Here is a 22,381-nt window from a genome sequence, read left to right as displayed (position 1 = left end):
AGGACTATCCAATTGCATACACAATCATTTGAACTATGCCCATTGAGCACCGCTCTTGTGCAGTAGAAAATACAGAGCAGACTCCTCAGACTAATGTTCAATCCTAAAAGATTGAGCTCGGTCTGGTGATAGCCAGACTAATCTAATCAGTCAATATAGTCTTAAAAAGCCTGTGCATAGCAATTCATCTTTTATAACATGAGATTTTGGCCGAATCTTGATTCAATCTTTATTTTGGTTTAAAAAAAAAGAAGAAGAAATTTAATGAAAAGTGAGTCTTGGACATACAAGGTAATAAAAAACAATAATAAAAAAAAAGAAACTTGTGTGACCATGACAGCTAATAACACCTGTCAAATGGGAGTAAAAATCAACTGTGGAGGGTAACAATGTCGAATCACTAGGCAATTTGGTGGCAGCCACAGCAGCCATTTTTTTACACTGTACTGTTTTTTTAAACGGTAAAGTTCAGGCGACCACATAGACTTTTTTTTTTTAATACCATACATTTCTAAAGTTTTTTTACAGTGCATATAATTCGCACATGATTAAGCAGTCTATAAATCTCTCTCCAATAATTGCATTAGCTCTAAAATTATGTTTTGGAATTAGCAACGGAAATTTGGGATGAGATACATAAGAAATTATTACACACAAGAATATTTTATGGACAAAAACCTGACAAATATCTTGAAATAAAACATAACCATAGCACAAGCAGAATATTTATTACATTCTGCAGAAAAAAAAACCATTAAAAAAATTGATTTTGTTATTTGAACCATTTTAATCCCTACCCCAAACAGGTATAAAATAACATCATTTTCCATTAATTTATAATGGTTTGTGTAACGTAATGGTAAATGTAACGTTGATTTACTGATGACTTGCCGCCACTGGTCAGTCAGCATTGTCTTAAAATGCCCCTCTAGCCCCAGTACCAGCTGTTGATATCTTTGACCACACGGTATTTCTTATTCCTTTTAATATGTTCACAAATCCGACAGGCATGGGTAAGACCGAATGATGCTCCTTTTGAAACAAAATGCTCTCTCCAGGTGAAGTACTGCCTGTACAGGTCCTCGTTTTGGTCCATGAGTTTCAGATGATCAGCCAGTTCTTTTGGGGATGGAAAGTCATCCACATGGATGAAGGCTTCACTTGGTATGAACTGCTCATAGTTTTCTCGCGGTGGGCCAATAACGATAGGAACGGTACCAATCGCGAGAGGGTTGAACAGCTTCTCAGTCATGTAGTCTCTATGAATGGAATTCTCAAACGACAAGTAGAATTTGCAACTTTGTACCAAATTTGTATAATCATCATTATTAATTCGATTGTTGAAGTGTCTTCCATGGGCATCCACATCAATGTATTTCACTAACTCAGTAAAGTATTGTGAACGCCTATAGCTTGGATTATAGTTACTTACTACCCAGCAAACTAATTTATCCTTCTTTGGGATAGTATAATTTTTCTCTTTCTCTGTGGCCTCTGTGAGCCAACCGTAAGGTACTGGAATATCTGAATCCCGGCGGTAACTTGAGGTCAGATTAAACAGATCCTTTAGCAGGGGATTTGAATATGAATTACTTGGAGACTCCATATTCCACCATATCCACTTCTGGAAGACAGGTCGTGGAAGTTTCGGCATGTTGGCTAAATCCCCACTGATATCTCTATGATGAAACATAACCCCGTGTGCTTGGTTAAACAGATTTCTGTCATCTGTTAAACGACAGCCATGGATATTGAATGCTGAACTGCAGGGTCCTAAGCCAAAACTAACACCAAAAGGCCACATCCAGATCAATATAATGGTTTCTGGTTCTTCTTTCTCAGCAGTAGTCAAGGGTTTTGATGCAGATGTTGGGGTTTCAACCCCAATCTGGGGTTTATCCACAGTGATATTCACAGTGCATGTGAGGTTCTGCATCTTAAGAACACTGAGGCATGTTTTTGTGCTGATGTTATTTATCTGGCCTTGATCAGCAGGGCATTTGAACAAGTTTATGGTTGAATTTTTGAATTCCGGTGGCATGAGGTAGAACAAATAGAACATAAAACATGCCAACAAAAACAAGGCAATTATAATGCTCCGAGTGGTTTTGGAAGGAGTTGCTGACATCATTTTATGTTGACATTCACTAATGCAGGGAAGAAGATAGAGAATGCATCAATAATTGGCTTAAAATATCATAAAATAAGCTTTAAAATACATAAATGGTCATCTGTTTTTTTTTTATGGGAAAATGTTCCAGTCTGTCTATAAGTACAATGTTTATTTATAGTGAAAATATTTATTATATTTTACTCTTCCTTATATGCCTGTAGAATGTTATTTAGCATTTTAATATCTGGTTTGTGTCTTAAAAATAAAAAGTCTCTTTTAATATAAGTTAAGGTTCATGACATGAATTTTTAAAAAAAAATAAGAGCACATCAAATGCTCATTATTTTAACCAATCCAGTGTAACTTCCCTGATATTTGGTATTTTTTATTGCATACCAATCAGTTCCACCTTTGACCGGGCATAACTCCAGAGTCAAGCCGACTTAAGGCTCCATTCTCCTGATGTGGGGGCCCCACTAGGAGACCCCCCCCCCAAACCCAGAGTATGGAGCCCCAACTTGGCTTCCTTCCCGAGATACACCTGGTCAAACTTCCAGCTTGTCTCTAGCTACAACTCCAGAGTCAAGCCGACTTAAGGCTCCTAGTTGTTCCATTGCTTTTTTTTTTTCAGACCACAACGTTGTCAAAATGATCCCCGTTCACATTTACGCATCCGCTAAAACGACAAAAAATGCTGTGTTATGTCAGGCCAGTATTGGCAATGTCGCTTTGTAAAGAAACACTACACGCCTATAGACTGAACAAGTAGTGCGCATGTGCACGACGTCACCGTTTACACAAATGCACTTTTTTTCGTTTACATGGAGACGATAACACTGTCATTTTCAAAAACTTTTGAGTATATTTTTTCAAAATACTTTGAAACTCATTTTCAAAAGTTTGCATTTTCACGCCCCCAAAACGGTGTTGTCATGTAAATGTTTTACGTTTATAGTTAAAAACTGTGTCGTGTAAACGGCCCCTCAGTGTCGATGGAAGGCCAAAACAAAGAGAAAAATATGCTTTTTAAACAAAAACGGACTGGGGGAGGTTTACATGACACCGTTTTCAACTAGCTAATAACGGGGAACTTTTTTGCGTTTTGGCGGTTCATTAACACGACAATTCTGAGAAATAAAGTCAGAACTCGCAATTGTGAGATAAAAAGTTGAAATTTTCTTTTAAAATATTTTATTCTGTGGCGGAAACAAGCTTCCATACTAATGGAGAGTTCGCAAAGAAACATTTGTTGAAAGAAAGCCAACTTACTGAAAGTTCTCCAAATAAACATAAAACAGTTAAATGAACTGAAATATTTTTATTGGAAGTATTCATGCATCATACTTTTATTTTTATTTCATAAGTTTATTCAACAAATTCGTTACTTGAATGTTGAAAACGTACAATGTTTTGTGGTTCGGACTAAATCTGCTTAGTTTTCATTGAAGACTTTTCATTTTTGGGTGAACTAAACCTTCAGGCTAATGTTCTTTAACATGCATTGGTATGTACCATGCATTGAGTTAACAAATTTAAGACTTGGTGTTGGTACTATAATGTCATTGTTGTGCATCGGGCACAAATTGTTTAAATAAAAATAAAAAAGTTATCTGACTCATGTTATGGTCTGTCTCTTCTTAAACTACTTGAATAATATATAATTAATCAAGATAGGCCTATAGATACAGGTGAAATTCGAAAAATTTGAATATCGTGCAAAAGTTATAATTTTGATGATTATGGCTTATAGCTTATGAAAACCCCAAATTCAAAATCTCAGAAAATTAGAATATTACATGAAATCAATAAAAAAAAGGTTTTTAAATACAGAAATGTAAGCCCTCTGAAAAGTATAATCATGCATATGTATATACCGGTAGTTATATATACTAAATATATTAGTTTCACCTTTTAATTTGAATTACTGAAATACACAAACTTTTGCATGATATTCAAATTTTTCGAGTTTCACCTGTAATAGGCCCATTTGTGTTCAGCCAACTAAAAATACTTTGTTCTGTAAATCATTAGGCAAACATGACTATTTATGTTGTGGCAACTTATGATTTTAACGTAATCTTTTGAGTTGCGTAGACTTTAGTCCCTGTTTGTGGAGTTTACTCAAAAAAGCTTGTGATGAGTTGCCTTATTAAGTTGACAACTTTTTTTTTTTTTTTTTTACAGTTGCCAACTGTAATGAATCTGACAGCAGCTGCATCACAAACCATGATATCATAATGCTTTGCCTGTAAATAATTTTTCAAAACACGTACTCGCTTACAATAGCGAGTGGGTGTTGATACTGGTTGCAAGGGCTTAATTTTGTTTTGAACATTGGGGCGTTGAAGTGTTATGTCATCTCTTGAAATATCTGAAAGACAGGTTTTTCTTCAACCATCGAACATTAAAAGGAAATTTAAAAGTGTAAAAGCATCAACAGACCAAATAACCCCAAAAGCTCGAGTCTTTCCACAGCAATAACGGACGGGTTAATATCACTGTTGTAATATTTATCTGTATTATGTAACTTATGTTGCGTTAATCAAAAATGTTCATTAACTTCAGCATTACGTAATACTATTTAAAAGTGATTTCCGTCATTTTGACAGATTATAAAATGCATTTACCAGTGAAACCAAACCTGAAATGAGACGTGAGGATTTGAGGAGAATAACGAGAGATTCTTCGTGCATTCCAGTGAATTATTAATGGAATATATCGTAAATTAAATTCGGGAGAACAGACCACAAATGTACAATATATGTTGTCCTTTTTCATACTTTTACAGCGGATTGCAAAGGGAAAAAAGAAAATAATCACGAGGAAAAGAAAGCAGCGACTGAAAAGAGCTCTTGCCATAGATATTCTAACATGTCACGTTAAAAAGTATAACGTTATTCTCATGATGTCTGAAAATAAATCATGAAGGAAAATTGACAGCTCATCCAGTCGAACTGACGGATCAGCTTTATTTAGGGCAACCGTATGATTTGAAGTGATTCGTTTCAGCCTTTTTTAATGGAAGTTCCCCAAACCGGAAGTGCCACCCATGATTCAAAACGCAGCAAGGTCGTCAGGAATAAGGTGGATAGCATTTGTTACAATAAGGATATAATTACCGGTAAGACCATTGATGTTTCCTTATCCCCTCCTGATATATACATCAAGTTAGTCCAAATGGTCATGATTAGTTTAAATTAAATTTAAATTCTAATTTAGGTTGGTGCAGGATGATGTTTTCCCCTCTTTTCATATTTTTTTTAAATGGATGAGTTAGATCATGTTTGACTTTCTCCGTAGCGTTTTAGTACATTCTCAATATAATTCGAGTGTTGCACATTTTATCATCAGCGGCGCGATAGGAACGGCTTGCGGAAATCTGATCAAACTTTTGGAGCGCAGGTGAACGTGCCTATGGCGATTCGCGCGCCACTCGTGCAAAATTAAACAGCTGGGCTGAGTCCTCTCACGTAGATAGGGGTAGAGGGTGTGATAATTTGAATGGCATAACACTGGCAACATGTGAGGGTAAACGCTACAGATCAAAATATACAAGTGTATATATATATATATATATATATATATATATATATATATATATATATATATATATATATAGGGAATCTGCAAAGGATTAATTGTGTTTCTCCGAAATGACGCTAATTCGAATGCCGACGGGCATTCATAAAGGTGCGTGTCCACATGGCGCGGAGCAGAGCAAGTGTTTTCAGTTCATTTATTGAAAACGCTCGCTCTGCTCCAGTCCGCACCATTATGAATGCCCGTGCGGCTGATTTAAAAGCAAGGTGCAAAATAGGGAGCCCAAACCTCCTCCCAAACCCCTCCTTACATGTCGATTAACCTGTGGGAAAATGTCCTTACCGTCACATCCCTAATATATATACACATAGTATATATGTGTATAAATAGGCTATATATAATGTGTGTATATGCAGTATACTCACATATATACAATAGGCCTATATATAAATTAAAAAAGATATATAGGCTACACACACATAATATAATCATATACACACAAAAAACTTTTAGGTTAGATGCATGTAATCACGAGTAGACAGCATATAGCCTACGTTATCTGTGAACCTCAAGGAACCTATTAAAATAATAATAATAAAAAATCCATGTCATGTGCCCTTTAAGGTTTTAACAGGAAACAAACAGACATAATGGTTTACCCTTGCCTCGCAGGGATCACTGGTGATCCCAGATCTCAGATTGTTCATTGTTTTTGAGCTTATTTATCTCTCTATTAGTAATTGCTAGAGTATTTCTGAGTAGTTCATAGTAAACTGTCAAGTGTCAGCTTTTAAATGATACCTTGGTTTTGTGTATAGTCAGAAGGACTCATTAGCAACAACCATTTTATTATGGGTATGTCATTTTGCACTCGATTCTCAAATGGGGGGTGACAGGTAAGGGGTATATGTTATATAAACCCCATTAAAATTACAGCAATTGTATGTATCAGCAATTTACATGTATATTCTATTTGATCATTATTTTTGTCATTGATTTTCTTTTTATTTACTTATTAATTTTTTGTTTCGTAAAGTTTAGTCTGATGTATAGCCTATAAAAAGAAATAACCTTAAAAATATGCTGGTCTTATACGTTTCTATTTCATTATGAAACGGATTAAGTAATTCATCTGCATGGTAAAATATATATATATATTCTTTGACAACTTCCTTATTCTCATCCATGAACTTTTTTCTTCTTTTTTTTACAGTATAGTATACTTTTTACACACATATATGCACATACATAGCTATCTATCAGCAGAAAAAAATGCGTTGACTTACCTGTCGAGTCTTTCAGAATGATAGCCTACCCTACGTGGTGGTTATAGGCAGGTCCTTCGAGAGTCACTTGCCACACTGGTCCGGCGACATTTCAAAACTATAATGCTTTGCATTATACAAATCTCAAATGGCAAAGCGTAGGGTGAAAAACACCACTACCCAAACTTTTGGTGTTATTGTTGAACACATCAATACTTTAGTGAAAACAGTTTAACAAAATAAACTGTTGAAAAGCAGGACTTTATAGTGACGTTGAAATTTCAACATTGATTGGATTTGCAAAATGTAAACCAAAATCAATATTGATTCAATGTTGGCGAATTCACCTATGTTGAGAAACGTGACGTTGGAATGACGTTGCTATTTCAACGTTGATTAGATTGACGTTGGAATGACGTTGCTATTTCAACGTTGATTAGATTTGCAAAATCTAAACAAAATCCAACGGTTATCCAACGCTAACACCTGACGTTGATTCAACACTGACTCTACGTTAAAATGTCAGCTGGGAACTCTTAAGTTCTTTCTGCGCAAACTTCAAAAACGCGAACCTGTGAGAACGCTGATGGCGTGCACATGCGTATTACGAGTTCAGTCTATAGGTATGCGTGTTTGAATATATGTGCGCAGGCGTGTAGTCCTTCCCTACAAACCAACCCTCAACAAACTACTTGTCTGGACTTAAATTTATAATACAGAATTTCTATCGTTTCTGCATAGCCACACAAACCGGAATCATCCCGACAACGCTTTATCTGTACAGAGGTAAAGAGAAGGGAAGGAGGCCTTCACAGGGGAGAGACTAGTTGACACTTCAGGACTGTGTTGTCTTCTCGCGCAGGTCCTTCATCAGATCTGGATACGCCCTGGATCCGGCAGACTGCAGCTAACCTCGGGATAAAAAGAGAGACTAATATTAGCGTAGACGCCATTCTTCTTATGATGTAACGAAGTACATCAGGATTTATGGGAAGTGTTCCCGGTTCCGGCTGACCTAAACTATGCAGCCTAATATTGAATTATAGAAGTCTATAATGTGTTATGTGTATGCTAGGTCAAAGAGATGTGTTTCTAGTCTAGCTTTGAACTGACAGATTGTGTCTGCTTCCCGGACAATGTTAGGAAGACTGTTCCAAAGTTTTGGTGCTAAATAGGAAAAGGATCTACCGCCAGCAGTCGATTTTGATATTCTAGGTATTATCAACTGGCTGGAATTTTGAGATCGCAATAGACATGAAGAAGAACTATAATGCGTTAAGAGCTCGCTCAAGTACTGCTGAGCTAAACCATTTGGTGCTTTGTAAGTAATCAGCAATATTTAAAAATTTGTACAATGTTTAATAGGGAGCCAATGCAGTGTTGACAGAACAGGGCTAATATGGTCATACTTCCTGGTTCTGGGAAGAACTCGAGCTGCTGCGTTCTGGACCAGCTGTAATTTGTTTATTAAGCGTGCAGGGCAACCACCCATAATAGCATTACAATAATCTAGCCTTGATGTCATGAACTAATTGTTCTGCATTTGTCAATGAGAGCATATGACATTTTTTAGATATATTTTTAAGATGGAAAAATGCGGATTTACAGATGAAAGATTGGTATCAAAGAGCACACTCAGGTTCCTAACCGACGACGAAGACTTGACAGAGCAGTGTTAGACAGTATTCTAAGGCCCGCTATATTGGTCCAATCTGCCGGTTCGCCAATACACGGGGAAGGTATCACGTGTTCTGTCCTCACTCATGCAAAGTATTGGTTGGTTAAATTTGTAATACATTGATCATATGTATTTACTCGTTAATTCATCTGACTCCATAAATGAAAGGGTTTTAATGATATCTGTGGATCATTAATCATGAGTGAATGTTTGACTATTCCGTTTAACTCTTCAATGAAAATAATATCAAAGTCAGTTAGAATAATCAAATGTAACAATTTATTATGTCAGGTAAATGTATCATGCCAATTTCATATTCAATTCAAAGATAATCGATACAAAACATCAAATGCTCTGGAATAGAGAGAAGATGCAAACCCAACTTTAAGAAATGCGTGAGGCTGAGAGATCTATCTCTCTCAGCCTCACGGGCCAATCTGAAGTACAGAAAAGGCCCCGATCTCCCTGCTGCATTTCATTAAATAGTCAGACCTCTTTCACATGTAAACGTGCTAACAAAGGATATTTGCATTCAGAGTTAGCACCTCTTGTGGGTGAGTGACCATTTGTCTTCAGAGACCACCTTCCTTTGTAAGTCAGCTATCCATAAACTCTTAAAACCTTATTACCTTGTGTTTTACTTATTCTGAAATTAGACATTTGTAGTCGCACTGTGACATTTTAAACGATACCAAACATGAAAATACTCTGTGATAATCATTCACATTAAACTATACATTTTCTTGGGAATTCAGGTGAATCATCTGAGCATGAGAGAAGGGGGAAAGAGACGTAGATGAAGTTGATTTGGAGGTAAGACTTTCGTCTTGATGGTGCATGAGGGCCAGTTCAAATGGTAATTTCCAGAGAGGTCCTTTTGTCCTCTCAGGGTCTGGTCACCCCCGAAACAGACTGTCCGGAATTTCCTAATTTATCAATTCTTACAAAGCTTTATTTTTCATTAGTTTAGCCACTGTATCAAATACATACCTAGGGTTTTGTTTATTCTAATAGGGTTGAAAAATAAGCAGATCTAGCAGCTTTTAAAGGGCACCTATTATGACTCTTATGACCTAATCCCCCCCACCCCAAATCCACCCACAGCAACAACCGCAGCTACGGCCCTGCTTGCACCTCATTGGTGGATACGGCAATGAGGAAAGAAGGATGTGAGACATGCAGGAAATGTTGAAATCCACAACAGTTTATAAAAGGAGTTTGTTTCAAATGGTTAAGATACAAGTCAAAGATACATGTGAGGAAGGTTTATCGTTTTTGTAAAATCCCTGATTAAATCATGTCTTTTCTGCTGAGTACCCTAGTGCTGCTTTTAGGAGTCCAAGGTAAGTCCTTTTAGGAAAAATAATTCAATTTTGTATACTAAACCTGTGTTGGTTGTTTAAATTATTCTAGGGAATATGATTCTTTCAAAACACCATTCCTACTTTGTCAGTAATAAAAAAATATATTTTTAATGTTTTTGAAAAATCTTTTCATATGTTTTGAATATAATAAATTGATATATGAATGTTGCACATTATTCAATGACTAAAATGAGCACCATTAATTATGTACTTCATCAGTGCATACAGGGTTTGTAGCTAAATTATATCAGGATGAACATTACAGTTAAACAGTCTAACATAATTAAAAAAATGAGTAAGTCAGCAGATTCTTACATTTCTACAGTAATACCATATTGATATTTATTACAAATCTAAACATTTTGCCAAGTTACTGTGAACTTAGTGATCTAAATATTGAGAAAGCGTAATTCCCCGATTGTTATTAAATTTCAACATCAATTCACTGACGTGAAAGTGATTTTTTTCGTAATCATGCTCGCCTGATATTGCAACAGAAGGATTTCCGATGTTCCCTCTCACCAGACATCCTCTTTTTCTTCAATGTATTCACTGTTAACTGTGACTTTTTAGTTCACAATTCTGACTTTTTTTCTTTCAGAATTGTTAGATATAAATAAGCATTTGCGAGGAGGGGTGCATTAATGCACAGGCTTCCAAGAGCTACACTGACAGGCCTACTGGCTGCACAAAAAGAATTATTTTAAAATAATTCTTTTGGAGTTTACAGGAGTGACAACCACATTATATAACCGAATACACACCCGTACATTTTCTGGACTCACAACCGCATTTTTGCCAAAGATCTGCTGTGTGAATGGAACTGTTCTGGACAACTAGTTCTCTGTAACGGCATACATGGAAGAGAACAGGATATTTCAAGATTCACTAATGTTGTTATCAATTGCAAACACTGACAGAGGGAGCGTAGCCAGTGAGCAGTCATTCTGAAAACTTGGGTAAAATAAACAACTTACTGATACTGAGAATTTATTGATGTTATCAAGGACTTTTTTAGCTAGAAAAACAAGGAAGACAAGCATCTAAAGTTATGTCATTTGAATTCATTCATACAAGAGCACAAATGGAAACGCCAACGTATTGACTAATGGCCTACTGACATTTTTATTTGGGGTTTAGGGGCCGGTTGTAATGCTGGTTAGCCTCTGGTATACTAATGATGCCCTTAATCGTGAGTGCTGTTTTACTGATGCATTGGTTTAATTTCATTTCTCTTTTATATTCAAAACTTTCCCAAACCTGTTAACTATATCATGAAATCAAATATTACCATTCGCAAATACGTGTAAGAAAATGTGTTTTGTCGTTTAAAAACCTTTGTAATTTGTTAGTTGACCTGCAATTCAGAACACTGTAAAAAAAAAGTTGCTGCCTTACATTTTTCAGTACAATCAACTTGGATGTTTAAGTCATTTGAACTTAAATTACATTAAACTAATGTTAATCTTGTTAATCTTCTAATATTGTTAATCTCACAGTTTCAAACTACAATCCGGCCTCTAGTTCATAAATGCCAGAGGAGAACTGGCCCCCGACTGAGCCTGGGTTCTCCCAAGGTTTTTTTTTTCTCCATTAGGTCACCTGATGGAGTTTTAGGACACCATTAGGCCGCTTGATGGAGTTTTTTCGGTTCCTTGCCACTGTTGCCTTTGGCTTGCTCAGTTGGGGATATTTTGGGGATATTTAATTTTATTCTATCAATCAATAAATTCCACTAGAAACAAACTTTGTTGTATTATTTTATTTTAATACTGTGAAGCTGCTTTGATACAATCTGTATTGTGAAAAGCGCTATACAAATATACTTGATTTGATTTGATTTGATTTAAACTGACTGTTGAATCTTGTATAACATAAAATAAGTTGAAAATTGCTTAACTTATTTTGAGGAGTTAAAGCAATGTAATTATAAGATATAAAATAGTTGCAATTACCTTTTTTATTTTTTTATTCTGTGGCAGAAACAATCAAAACATAGAATGTTTCCTCTTAACAGTTTTATTATTACCTCATCATCAGCTCTTTGAATCAATGGCAGTTGGAACCCACATAAAGGCAGAGCAGACAATATATATATACAGGTGTCTTATCTGTGTATTAGAGGTTCAATTTGCATATACCATTTAAGCCATTGTGTAGCTTAAATAATGGATTTGATGATTGCAACTGTTCACATCAGAGAAACATGCTTTCTAAAATATAAAATAAAGATGTTGTTTAGACATCACCAGAGTAAATTTGGGTAGCATTAAAGCCATTCTATGTGAAGTAGAGGGTTGTAAAGGATTTTGGTAAACTCTAATGCTGCCTTTTTGCTGGATTTGGTGACCCGGCTGGTGATCTGCAGCAGTTTGACAACCTGACAAAAATGATTTTTAAAATGCAGTAGAGAGAAGTTAAGATGCAGTTTGTACTGTGTGAACACCAGACCTAAATGCTAATCCACTACAACCAGCACAGCGCCTTTATAGTTGGCACAGTGTGAACTGGCCTTTGTGTTCCAAATCAAATCTTTCTAAGGTATATTATCATTTTATGACTCACAGGTACCAACTCTCTATGGACAGTAAAGAAGATAACAGCTCAAAGTGGGGGATCTGTCACCATTCCCTGTCACTACCATCTCCTGCACAAGGACCTTCCTAAGTTCTGGTGCAAAGGAAAACTCTGGGCGATCTGCTCGACAATGCAATCTACCAACCAAGAGAAGCGAACCGGTATCAGCTTTTACAACAGCCCAGATGAACTGGTAACAACCATGACGATGACGAACCTACGCAGCAGTGATTCAAATCGCTATTGGTGTGCCGTGAAGAAGCCAGGTTCCAATGCTAGAACAAATCTAGAACTAACCGTCACTGAGGGTAAACGTTATTGAGATGCTTTAGCATCTATGAGACCCAAAATGGTTCCAAGAGTAAATGATTTTGCCATTTGATTGTTTTCAGGTACTCCAGATCTGTCAGTGGCGAGCAATAGCGTGTCAGGTGAAGAGGGCGGCAATGTTACCATCCAATGTCTCTACAGCGACAAACTTCGAGATGAGGAGAAAAAATGGTGCAGAAGTGGAGATTTGCGCTCTTGTCAAACGGCTCAAGATTTAGAGCCATCCCGTGGTGCAGCTCTACAGATAAATGATACAAATGATGGTGTTTATACAGTGACACTGACAGGACTGAAGAAGACAGACGCAGGCTGGTTTTGGTGCATGGCTGGGGATGTGCAGGCTCCTGTTCATAGCAATGTAAATTCAAGGCAACTCATTACAGATGCCAACACAAGTAAGTTTCAATAACAGTTGTTCACATATATTATGTATGCGACATAATATATGTGATGATAATATGTGAATATATAAAAGATGCGATGAGCAACAGGAGTTTCTTTTTCTGCAACATAAAATGGTTTAATTTGAGTTCATATATAATTTTTTAGCCATAATGAAAGCAGCAATGGATAATTTACCTCAGATCTTAAAAAATAACTTAAAATATTTTAATTCACACACACACAATGTATATATATGTATAATATATATGTGTGTGTGAATTAAAATATTTTAATTAAATATTAATTATTTAATATTGTATTATATTTATTATTTATATATTTTTGCCTTTTTGGAGAGGACAGTCAAGGAGAGACAGGGAGTGATAGGTGAGGAAAGAATCAGGAAAGGACCACAATCCGGGACTCCAGCTCGGAGATAAGAGCGCAGAAAGACGAATTGTTTAGAGCTTGAATCTTATCGCATTGTGCCTGGTTTGGCCACTGTTTAAAAGTTGTGGTCACATTTAACACTTTTCAGCAAAAAAACTTTGAGGGTAAAATATCATGCAATTTTAATAGGAATCCATGCGATCTGGAATTTCACGTGAGGGTGAACATTTTTGCCATGCTGATCTTGCATTGGATTCTTTAGCTCCAACCATAATCAAACACTCCTGAATCAAAGTCTTCAGGATAGGTTGAACAATCACAGGCAGGTGAGCTAAAGCAGCACACCTTCCACTGTTATTTTTCAAGCAATCCTGAAGACCTTGATTCAGGTGTGTTTGAGCTGGAGCTAAACTCTGCAGGACGGTGGGTCTCCAGGTCAAGCTAATTTGCTACGTTCACCAACAGAAACCTGCTTGTTTGTTATTTGTGAAGTGCCACAAATTCATTCCACCCTACACTATTGACACACCACACACTACCCCTCAAGGCAAGTGCAAAAAACTTTTCAAACAGGTTTACCGAAAACTCCCTCATCAGTCATTGGTCAGCTAAACAGATAGCAGATACAGCAGAAACAGATAACTCGCGCCATCGGTTGAGCCATTGTTGCTGTATATAGTGGCAACCAAACAAACTATGTTTTGAAAGAAAAATGTTAAAGGAATCGTTTCCCCCAAAATAATTTCATATTTTACTCACCCTCATGTTTTTCCAAACCTGTATGAGTTTCATTCTTCTGTTGAACACAAATGAAGATATTTTGAAGAATGCTGGTAACCATTGACCAGCCATTGACTTCCATAGTATTTTTTTTTTCCTACAATGGAAGTCAATGTCTACCGTCAACTTTCTTGTTACCACCATTCTTTAAAATATCTTCTTTTGTGTTCAACAGATGAAAGAAATTCATACAGGTTTGAAACAACTTGAGGGTGAGTAAATGATGACAAAATTATACATTTTGGGTGAACTATCCCTTTAAGACTTTTGTTGGGAATCACCAAAAGTGTAGACAGGAAAGTAGGGGTGAGAAACTGAAATTTTAATATTCAATGAAGGACACACTTCTCCTTCAAAGACAATGGCAGTGCAAATAACCTTTCATAGACTTTCATAATGAGTTTCTGGGTAAAGTAAAACAACATTCTACAATACAGTTCTCGTTCTTTCTAACCACAACGGAGAACACAAAAGAGAACCCATCTCACAGGAGTGGCACAGTTACGACTCCACTAACCAGTAGATCAACATCTCCATATGTTGATAGTAACTCTATAGTTACTGTATCATCTAAAGATATGATATTTGCACCCACACCCACTTATGAAAGCAGATATGTTCAAAGTATTCTTCTGTACAACATGAATGCTATTTCACATTTATTTATTAGACATTTGATTCTAGCTGATTACATATCTCATCTTCGGTATAAGTTTAACAATTCCCTTTTTTTGTTTCAGATACCTTATTCGGGTGATTGCACTACCGTGTGGAGCACTGCTTATATTATTTGTGTTATCTGGAGTTTCTTGGAAATTGTGGTCATGGAATAGTAAGACATTATTATTATTATTATATTAGGCTGTTTAATAAATAATGCACCTAATTGTTCGATAAGCATTCACTTGTCAATCAATATTTAATAGAAATGTTTCTGTTGCCTAAACTTTTTAATATGTATTATTTTTTTCCTGAACATTTCAGAAAAGGCCACCACAAGAGAGGAAGCAACAGAAAAAACAACAGACCTCCATGTAAATAAATCTTTAACAATATCAAATATAATAGTAAAAAATGAAAAAAGGTTTTATTTAAAAAAGTAAATAAAGAGTAAAATTATGAAGAAAAAAAAAGAAAAAAAAATGAATTGTTCATTTATACATCAGTAACAAAGAACCAACACCGCAGTAAACTTTGGGGACTGTGGAGAGTTTATTTGCTGATATCTTATGTTTTATTTGATAGGCAAACGACAGAGATGATCTACTGGCCAATGAATGGACAAATACTTCAGTTGTGCAGTTCAGCACAGACTCAAACACTGTCCTAATAACATAACCTGTTGTAAAGTTGAGACTACTGAAACAAAGATGGATTTAAAACATGTTTATGAACAACAGTAGAACATATTTTGGTTACACTTTATTTTACGGTGTCATTGTTACAGTGTAATTATATATTTAAGTACTGAGTAATATTAATTAAGTGCATGTACTTACTATAGGGTTAGGGTAGGATTAGGGTTTGGTTGAAGGTTAGTTGCATGTAATTATGCATAATTAACTGTTAATACTATTGTAAGTACATGTAACATATGTAACAAGGACATTGTAAAATAAAGTGTTACCCATATTTTAATGTTATTTAAAGTACATTATTGTTACATATAGCTATGTGCAACATTTCAGCTGTAGATTAATTATAAATGTTAGCTATATTACGTTCACTACCGATGTATGTTTGTGCTAAAATAAAATGTAATAATGGTTTATTTGTTTGTTTGTTTTTCAAAACATTTATCATGCATCATTATGTTTATTGAGTTGAGTTGGCTCACATAATTTATGTTTTGGGCTTCAGAAATTTTGTTAAGGGAACGTAGAGAGCATCGATGTGCCCTTTTTTCCACAGTGCATTGTGGGACTTTTTAGGGGGCGAACCTTTCAGTGCACTGGAAGGATTTTGCGATTGACACAGCCCTTAAAATGACCGACTCCCTGATCAGTGCCCTGAATAATGAACTAGGGAGCTGATTGAAACGCACACCATGGCTGCAGCCGAAATCGCATACTTCCCTACTGTACATTTGAGCCACTTCCCTGTAGAGTTTAGTTCCAACTCTAATTAAATGCACATAAATCAACTAATCAAAGTATTTTGGTTCAGCGGCGCAACGAAGGCTGTCCCAATTCAAAGGCTCCTTCGAACGCGGCTTACAAATGCGTCCTTCGTTTCCCGGGCTGCAAAGGATAGAGTGGATGGATCCTTCACAGCCTAGCCTATCCCAAGATTCATTGCGCACCAATGACGACACGACAAGGTTTTTTGAGAGAAAATGCAAGATTACACTTTTAAATGTAACTTACTTGAATATCTAACAATACATTGAAAAAAATAATAATACAACTTTAAAGCGGTTTAAATGTTGACACATTTTACTAAGATGCAATTTTATAGTTTATAAATATACATAAATGGACCAAGGTGAACATATTTAGACCAGTTGTGAGCCGTGTTTTGTTTGCAAAATCCCAAAACTTTAGAAATAATCTTAGGAACTTTACGTAGGGTATATTTTAATTTCATGTTACCTTTAACATGGAATACGGCTTACAAAATGGATACCTAGCTAGAAGTTTCATTCATTTTACTGTGTCTTGTTCCGGCTGAATTACTGTAAAGCAAAACATTTTATATTGGCATCGTCAGAGCAGGGTCTCTCGTTCATTGTTCTGATTCTGAAGAGCCACTTTCCTGTAGAGTTTAGTTCCATCTCTAATTAAATTCACAGGAATCAACTAATCAAATTTTTATATCACAGTCAGGTGTGTTGGAGCTAAACACTGACTCTCCAAGTCAGGATAAACAAATGAACATAAACCAGTCCAACTGGTTTTAATTTTCCATAGTGTTTCATTTCTAAAAGAGCAGGTTCACTTACCCGTCAGTTTCACAAGGAAGTTATGAACTTTAAATATTAGTTCACTTCAAAATTAACATTGTGTCATCATTTACCCACCCAAACAGTTGATATACACTGTTAGACTTTTCTGTAATTTCTACAGTTATTTACTTTAAATCCCCCAGTATTATACTGCTATTTCTCTTTACAGTAAATAACTGTGATTCCCATTGCATCATGGGAATTTTCTGTGACGTCTAACACCACATACAGAGACTTACTGTATTTTTAAAATTTGCTGTATACTACTGTATTTGTCTAACACCACATACAGAGACTTACTGTATTTTTTAAATTTGCTGTATACTAGCCTACTGTATTTTACGTAACGGCCTCTCTGGCTGTCACCATTCCATCGTGCTTTTTATTTCCTATAATGTTTGCCTTACACCGCGTGTCTACAACGCTATAACAGTCAGAGGCTGTCTATATTGGACACATTGAAGCGACCGGGCCGGACCATTAATGCAAAATGTAAACCTGTTTGTCCCTTGCCAGAAATAGCGCGAGCGCTTGGACTCGGAGTAACGTTACCGTCCGTACGTCAGACATATAACGGCGCATCACTATACACTGTCTGGGATTTGTCGTGTCTCGCCGGAGCATCCAGTGTAATATCACTGGGACTGTCTGGCCCGGGGAAGAGACGGAATTCACTTCACCGAGAGAGAGACCAGCAAGCAAGGTAAAAAAAAACATTCTGTGTGTGTTGACAGGAATGTGCCCAGTTTAACCTGTTATAAGTTACTCGTCAACATGGCGGTAACGAACTTTACCACATAAACTGCGCTAACGTTTCATTTTACAGACTTTGTTGTCGAGTTAAACGTCAACGAGCAACGCTTAGTTTACATTAACAATAAATTAACTATGTGAAATTCTGTTTTGGTTGTAGATAATGTTGGCCTACTGATGAGAAAATAACATTGTAACGTTATGTTAGCTAACGTTAAGTTTTATTTGGCTAGCTGCCACCTTTCTAGTTTTAGCATTAGTTTGCAAACTATAACATATTATAGTTTTTTTTAATGGAATTTAATATTTACTTCCATTTTTGTATGTGTTTAAAGGCAACTGCAACAAAGCGCCAATTCGCGCCAGTGACATCTAGCAAGATTCCGGAGATAAGTTAAAGTTAGGCCATTTGTGATATATTTTGACAAGTTTGCTGAAATGATTAGCAATATGTGATAAGTGCTTTGGAGCCACTGGTGCAGACTAGGTAGCATACAATATCTTATAAAATCTCTATAAAATTGGCTAACTTTATATCAAATAAGTGACCTTTGCATCATGTCTAACTTTATATTTATTACACAGCAAATGAACCAATCAGAAGATGGACCATTTTCTATGTTCAGTCTCACCAGATTAAATGTATTCAGGTAAGCACTGCACTAAAACTCTCACTAATTCATTCATACCAAATCTAGCATTCTAAACAATTTAAGTTTATAATTTTACATTATTTTGATATTTTATTAGGCAGAAGACTCTCTACCATTGCAGTCCCACCTGACCAGGAAGGTCCTAACATCAGCGCACAGGTGGGTTAACTACTGTAGGAAGGAACGGTCATCACTCAGTGATTTATTGCATGTGTCTTAATGTATATTTGTCTCAGACAGGGACCCCTTCACTGCAGATGAGCTGAAATGGGCTAAATCATCGATGTCAGTCTTTCTCTCTATGGATCTCAGCATTTTTGGACAGAATTTTGGATTTGTAAGTATTAAAATTTAATCTGGAATAATTTAATTTAGTTCAGTTGAAATGTTTGAATATGCTATTGCCAAAGCTGTTTACATATATATATTCTTAAGTTATTGTAAACATAATAAAAATGTAAAAAAAGGAGGTTAAAAATATTTTGACACTAATATTTATTTCTCTCTCTCTCTCTCTCTCTCTCTCTCTCTCTCTTACAGTATATAGTGTTGAAACGGGCTCTCCTCTGAAGGACTGAGTACATTTGTGTTTGTGGACAAGCTTACAGATCAGGGAACATTCTGATGTTGTCAGTCAAGTTCTGAACAGGAACCAATCTTTGGAGAAGTTCATTTATTCGCAAAGGTGGACAAAAACATTGTGTTGACTTTTTAAAGATTATTTTGATGATGATTTTTACTCGTAGAAGTAGAAGTAGACTGAGGGGTAGTCAGTCAGACATTTATAATAATAAGAAATGTTTCTTGAGAATCAAATAGACTTCAAAAACATTAAGACACTTGGTGTACATGAATCCAACACATTTTTGTAAATAAGTGAAATTATTTTGAAGGTGGGGTTATGTGTCATGTATTGTGAAAAGAACTGTGTTTTGTCCTGTGTTGGACATTTCCTTTTTTGACTGCTTAAAAATGTATTTATATTCTGCAGTTTTATGAATGTAATGGTTGATATTTCATTATAATACTTGTATAAGCTAAACAACCAATGACTCTACATTAATTTTGTCAAATGCTAACGTTTTGTTTATGATTTTATGTATGATTTTAACAATGTGTGCAGTGAAGGATATCACATAATGTGTTAATTTAACACGTTTACACATCTTTGTGCTAACCTTTCTGACATATTTACTTTGTTAAAATCATTAACCAAATGAATGAGTTAAAATTAACACAAAAAACGTTGTCCCTAAACTCACCCATTAATGTGTAAAAATTTCACACATCATTTCCAGCATTGGCAGACTGTATATTTTGTGATATATATGAAATGTTTTAAATAAAAAAATGGTATTTTGTAATAACTTTGTCTAATTGGTTTGTATGTTAGTAGTATTTATGTAGGATAAAAATAAAATCAATTATATAATCAAAATTATGAAATCTAATTTAGTACAAATAAAAAATAATTACAGTAGTGTACTGATTAGCTTCGTTTTTACAGTAATGCACTGTATTACACAATTACAGTACCATACTGTAAAACTGAAAACAGTAATGTACTGTAAATCTTAATTACAGTAACTTACTGGCAACAGTGTTGCCAGTAAATTACTGTAAAAAACCCTTGAAAAGTCTAACAGTGTACCCCATTGACTTCCTGGTTACCCACATTCTTCGAAATATCTTCCTTTGTGTTTAACAGAAGAAATACATTTATACAGGTTTGAAACAACTTGATGGTGAGTAAATGACGACAGAATTTGAATTTTGAAGTAATCCTTTAATGGACCATTTCACAATAGTTTTAAACTGAACGAAGCACGTGGCTTATACATTTACATATAATTATTTAGCAGACATTTTTATGCAAATGAGAAAAGGAATAGAAGCAAACAAACCAACAGTAGGGCCACAATATGCAAGTGATGTAGTCCCAGTTAATCTAGCACAGTACATTTTATATATATATATATATATATATATATATATATATATATATATATATATATAGTAAGTGTAAGTATTAATGGGTCAAGAGTTGATATGATCTTGATATCAGCAGCTCAGGTTGAGTTAGGCACCTGGGCTGGGTTTCCCGATAACGTTGTCTCTTAGCGCGCTACGAAGACTCTTAAGGTATAACTTAACTAAAGGTATACCATTACTAGGCGTGTTCCCCGAACTATACCTTAGAAAGCTGCTTAAGATATACCTTCTTACGTGTGACGTTACCCGACGCTGTTCGTGGCAATGCTGCTGAATTGGTTGATATCGATGGCTCGAGAATCAATTCTCTTGTCCAGGGGCTGTTTCACTGCGTTATGCTAGAAAGTGGTGTTCTTTATAAAAAAAGCACTTCAGAAATAGTTGAAATTACATTTATTAGGACTATTGGATATTATAAAAAAATAATCGAAACTATAATAGCTTAACCTACATATTTTAAAATTGTAACATGTATTGCTGCCATTTAAAAAAATGTAGGCCTACGTGCTTTCTTCTCTTTCCCATTTTTGTTCGCTGAGGTGGAGCTGCGATGAAATATTGTTCTTGTAAATACTTTCCAGCATTTCAGTAATACAACAGTGAATTTTGAATCTCTTCTTGTAAACTCAGAGATGTGGATTCAGACGGCAATTAAATTCCCACACGACCTGTTTGTCAAAAAACAGTAGGTATAGCCTACTAATTTGGACATGGATTTTTACGCGGGTTGGATGAGAAAACACTGATATTATGGATTCGGACGGCAATAAAATCACAGACTTACCCCTGTAAATGTTTAAAATACCGTACGAGCCCATGAGAAACAATTAGCGTCTGAATAGAACTGAACTGAAAGTAGCCTGCTTTCACTGGCCTTTAAAAGCGCTCTTTTATTGAAATAAAATAAATAATAATAAAATAATAATAATAATAATAATAGAATAAAATAATGAATAATATAATATATAATAATAATATAATTCAAATTCTAACAACAATCAGTGTGATTGACAATTTTATTCTTTGCATGAAAACACTTGAATTAGCCTAAATGAACACTGTCTGGGTGTATTAAAACTTCAGAATTATTTTCATATAGACCTGCAACAGTGATAAGGTAAAGCTAAGAGTGGTCCAGACCAACCTTCCAAACGTATGACTTAACAGAAGGTATACTTAACTAAAGAACGTTTCGGGAAACACGTATTAACGATAAGGTACAGCTTAAGGTGTAGGCTAACTTAAGAACGACGTAGCTTTAAGAAGGTTTCGGGAAACCCAGCCCTGGTCATTCCATTTTTGGAATTTTAGAACACAATCTAATCAAAGATTATACCTGTAAATATAACATGAGTTGTCTATTGCTATAGAAAAAAGAAAAAAAAATCAGTTGTTTGCTTTTTTTTTTTTTAAAGGCGGACCACACAAAAGAAGATATTTTTCGGGGAAAAAAAATAAATAAATCATGCATTCTATTTGTCCATACAATGAAAGCGAATAGAGTCCGATAGGGTTTAGACCAAAACGTTTTTTCAAAATCTCTCAGTGTTCTGCAGAAGAATCCAACCAGTTGAAGACCGGTTGGTAAAACCTGTTCCTGAAATGACACACAGACACA

General features: G+C 35.5%; 2 protein-coding genes and 1 long non-coding RNA gene across 4 annotated transcripts; 2 read left to right on the top strand and 1 right to left on the bottom strand.

The window, feature by feature from the left end:
- Positions 1–215: 215 nt before the first annotated feature.
- On the bottom strand, positions 216–6,952 carry LOC311093825 (4-galactosyl-N-acetylglucosaminide 3-alpha-L-fucosyltransferase 9-like). The gene is made up of 2 exons (XM_084131417.1): positions 6,940–6,952; positions 216–2,147 (listed from the first exon to the last, which is right to left on the bottom strand). The coding sequence occupies exon 2, from the start codon at positions 2,129–2,131 to the stop codon at positions 929–931; it is 1,203 nt and encodes a 400-aa protein (XP_083987543.1). The 5' UTR covers positions 2,132–2,147; positions 6,940–6,952; the 3' UTR covers positions 216–928.
- A 2,846-nt stretch (positions 6,953–9,798) lies between these two features.
- LOC311094116 (polymeric immunoglobulin receptor-like) lies at positions 9,799–16,192 on the top strand. The gene is made up of 6 exons (XM_084131858.1): positions 9,799–9,939; positions 12,528–12,845; positions 12,930–13,262; positions 15,162–15,253; positions 15,406–15,455; positions 15,667–16,192. The coding sequence occupies exons 1-4, from the start codon at positions 9,894–9,896 to the stop codon at positions 15,176–15,178; spliced, it is 714 nt and encodes a 237-aa protein (XP_083987984.1). The 5' UTR covers positions 9,799–9,893; the 3' UTR covers positions 15,179–15,253; positions 15,406–15,455; positions 15,667–16,192.
- A 1,269-nt stretch (positions 16,193–17,461) lies between these two features.
- Positions 17,462–20,133, top strand: LOC311093167. Of its 2 annotated transcripts, none has more exons than XR_014608374.1 (5): positions 17,462–18,068; positions 18,454–18,768; positions 18,869–18,930; positions 19,012–19,108; positions 19,312–20,133. It is a non-coding gene; the product is annotated as an uncharacterized lncRNA (long non-coding RNA). The 2 variants fall into 2 exon arrangements; XR_014608375.1 differs by having other exon boundaries at positions 19,008–19,108; positions 19,312–20,127.
- Positions 20,134–22,381: the final 2,248 nt, after the last annotated feature.

Source organism: Abramis brama (genome assembly GCF_963993115.1).
Source record: "Abramis brama genome assembly, chromosome: 12".
Classification (NCBI taxonomy): domain Eukaryota; kingdom Metazoa; phylum Chordata; class Actinopteri; order Cypriniformes; family Leuciscidae; genus Abramis; species Abramis brama.
This window is presented reverse-complemented; position numbering and strand designations above follow the sequence as displayed.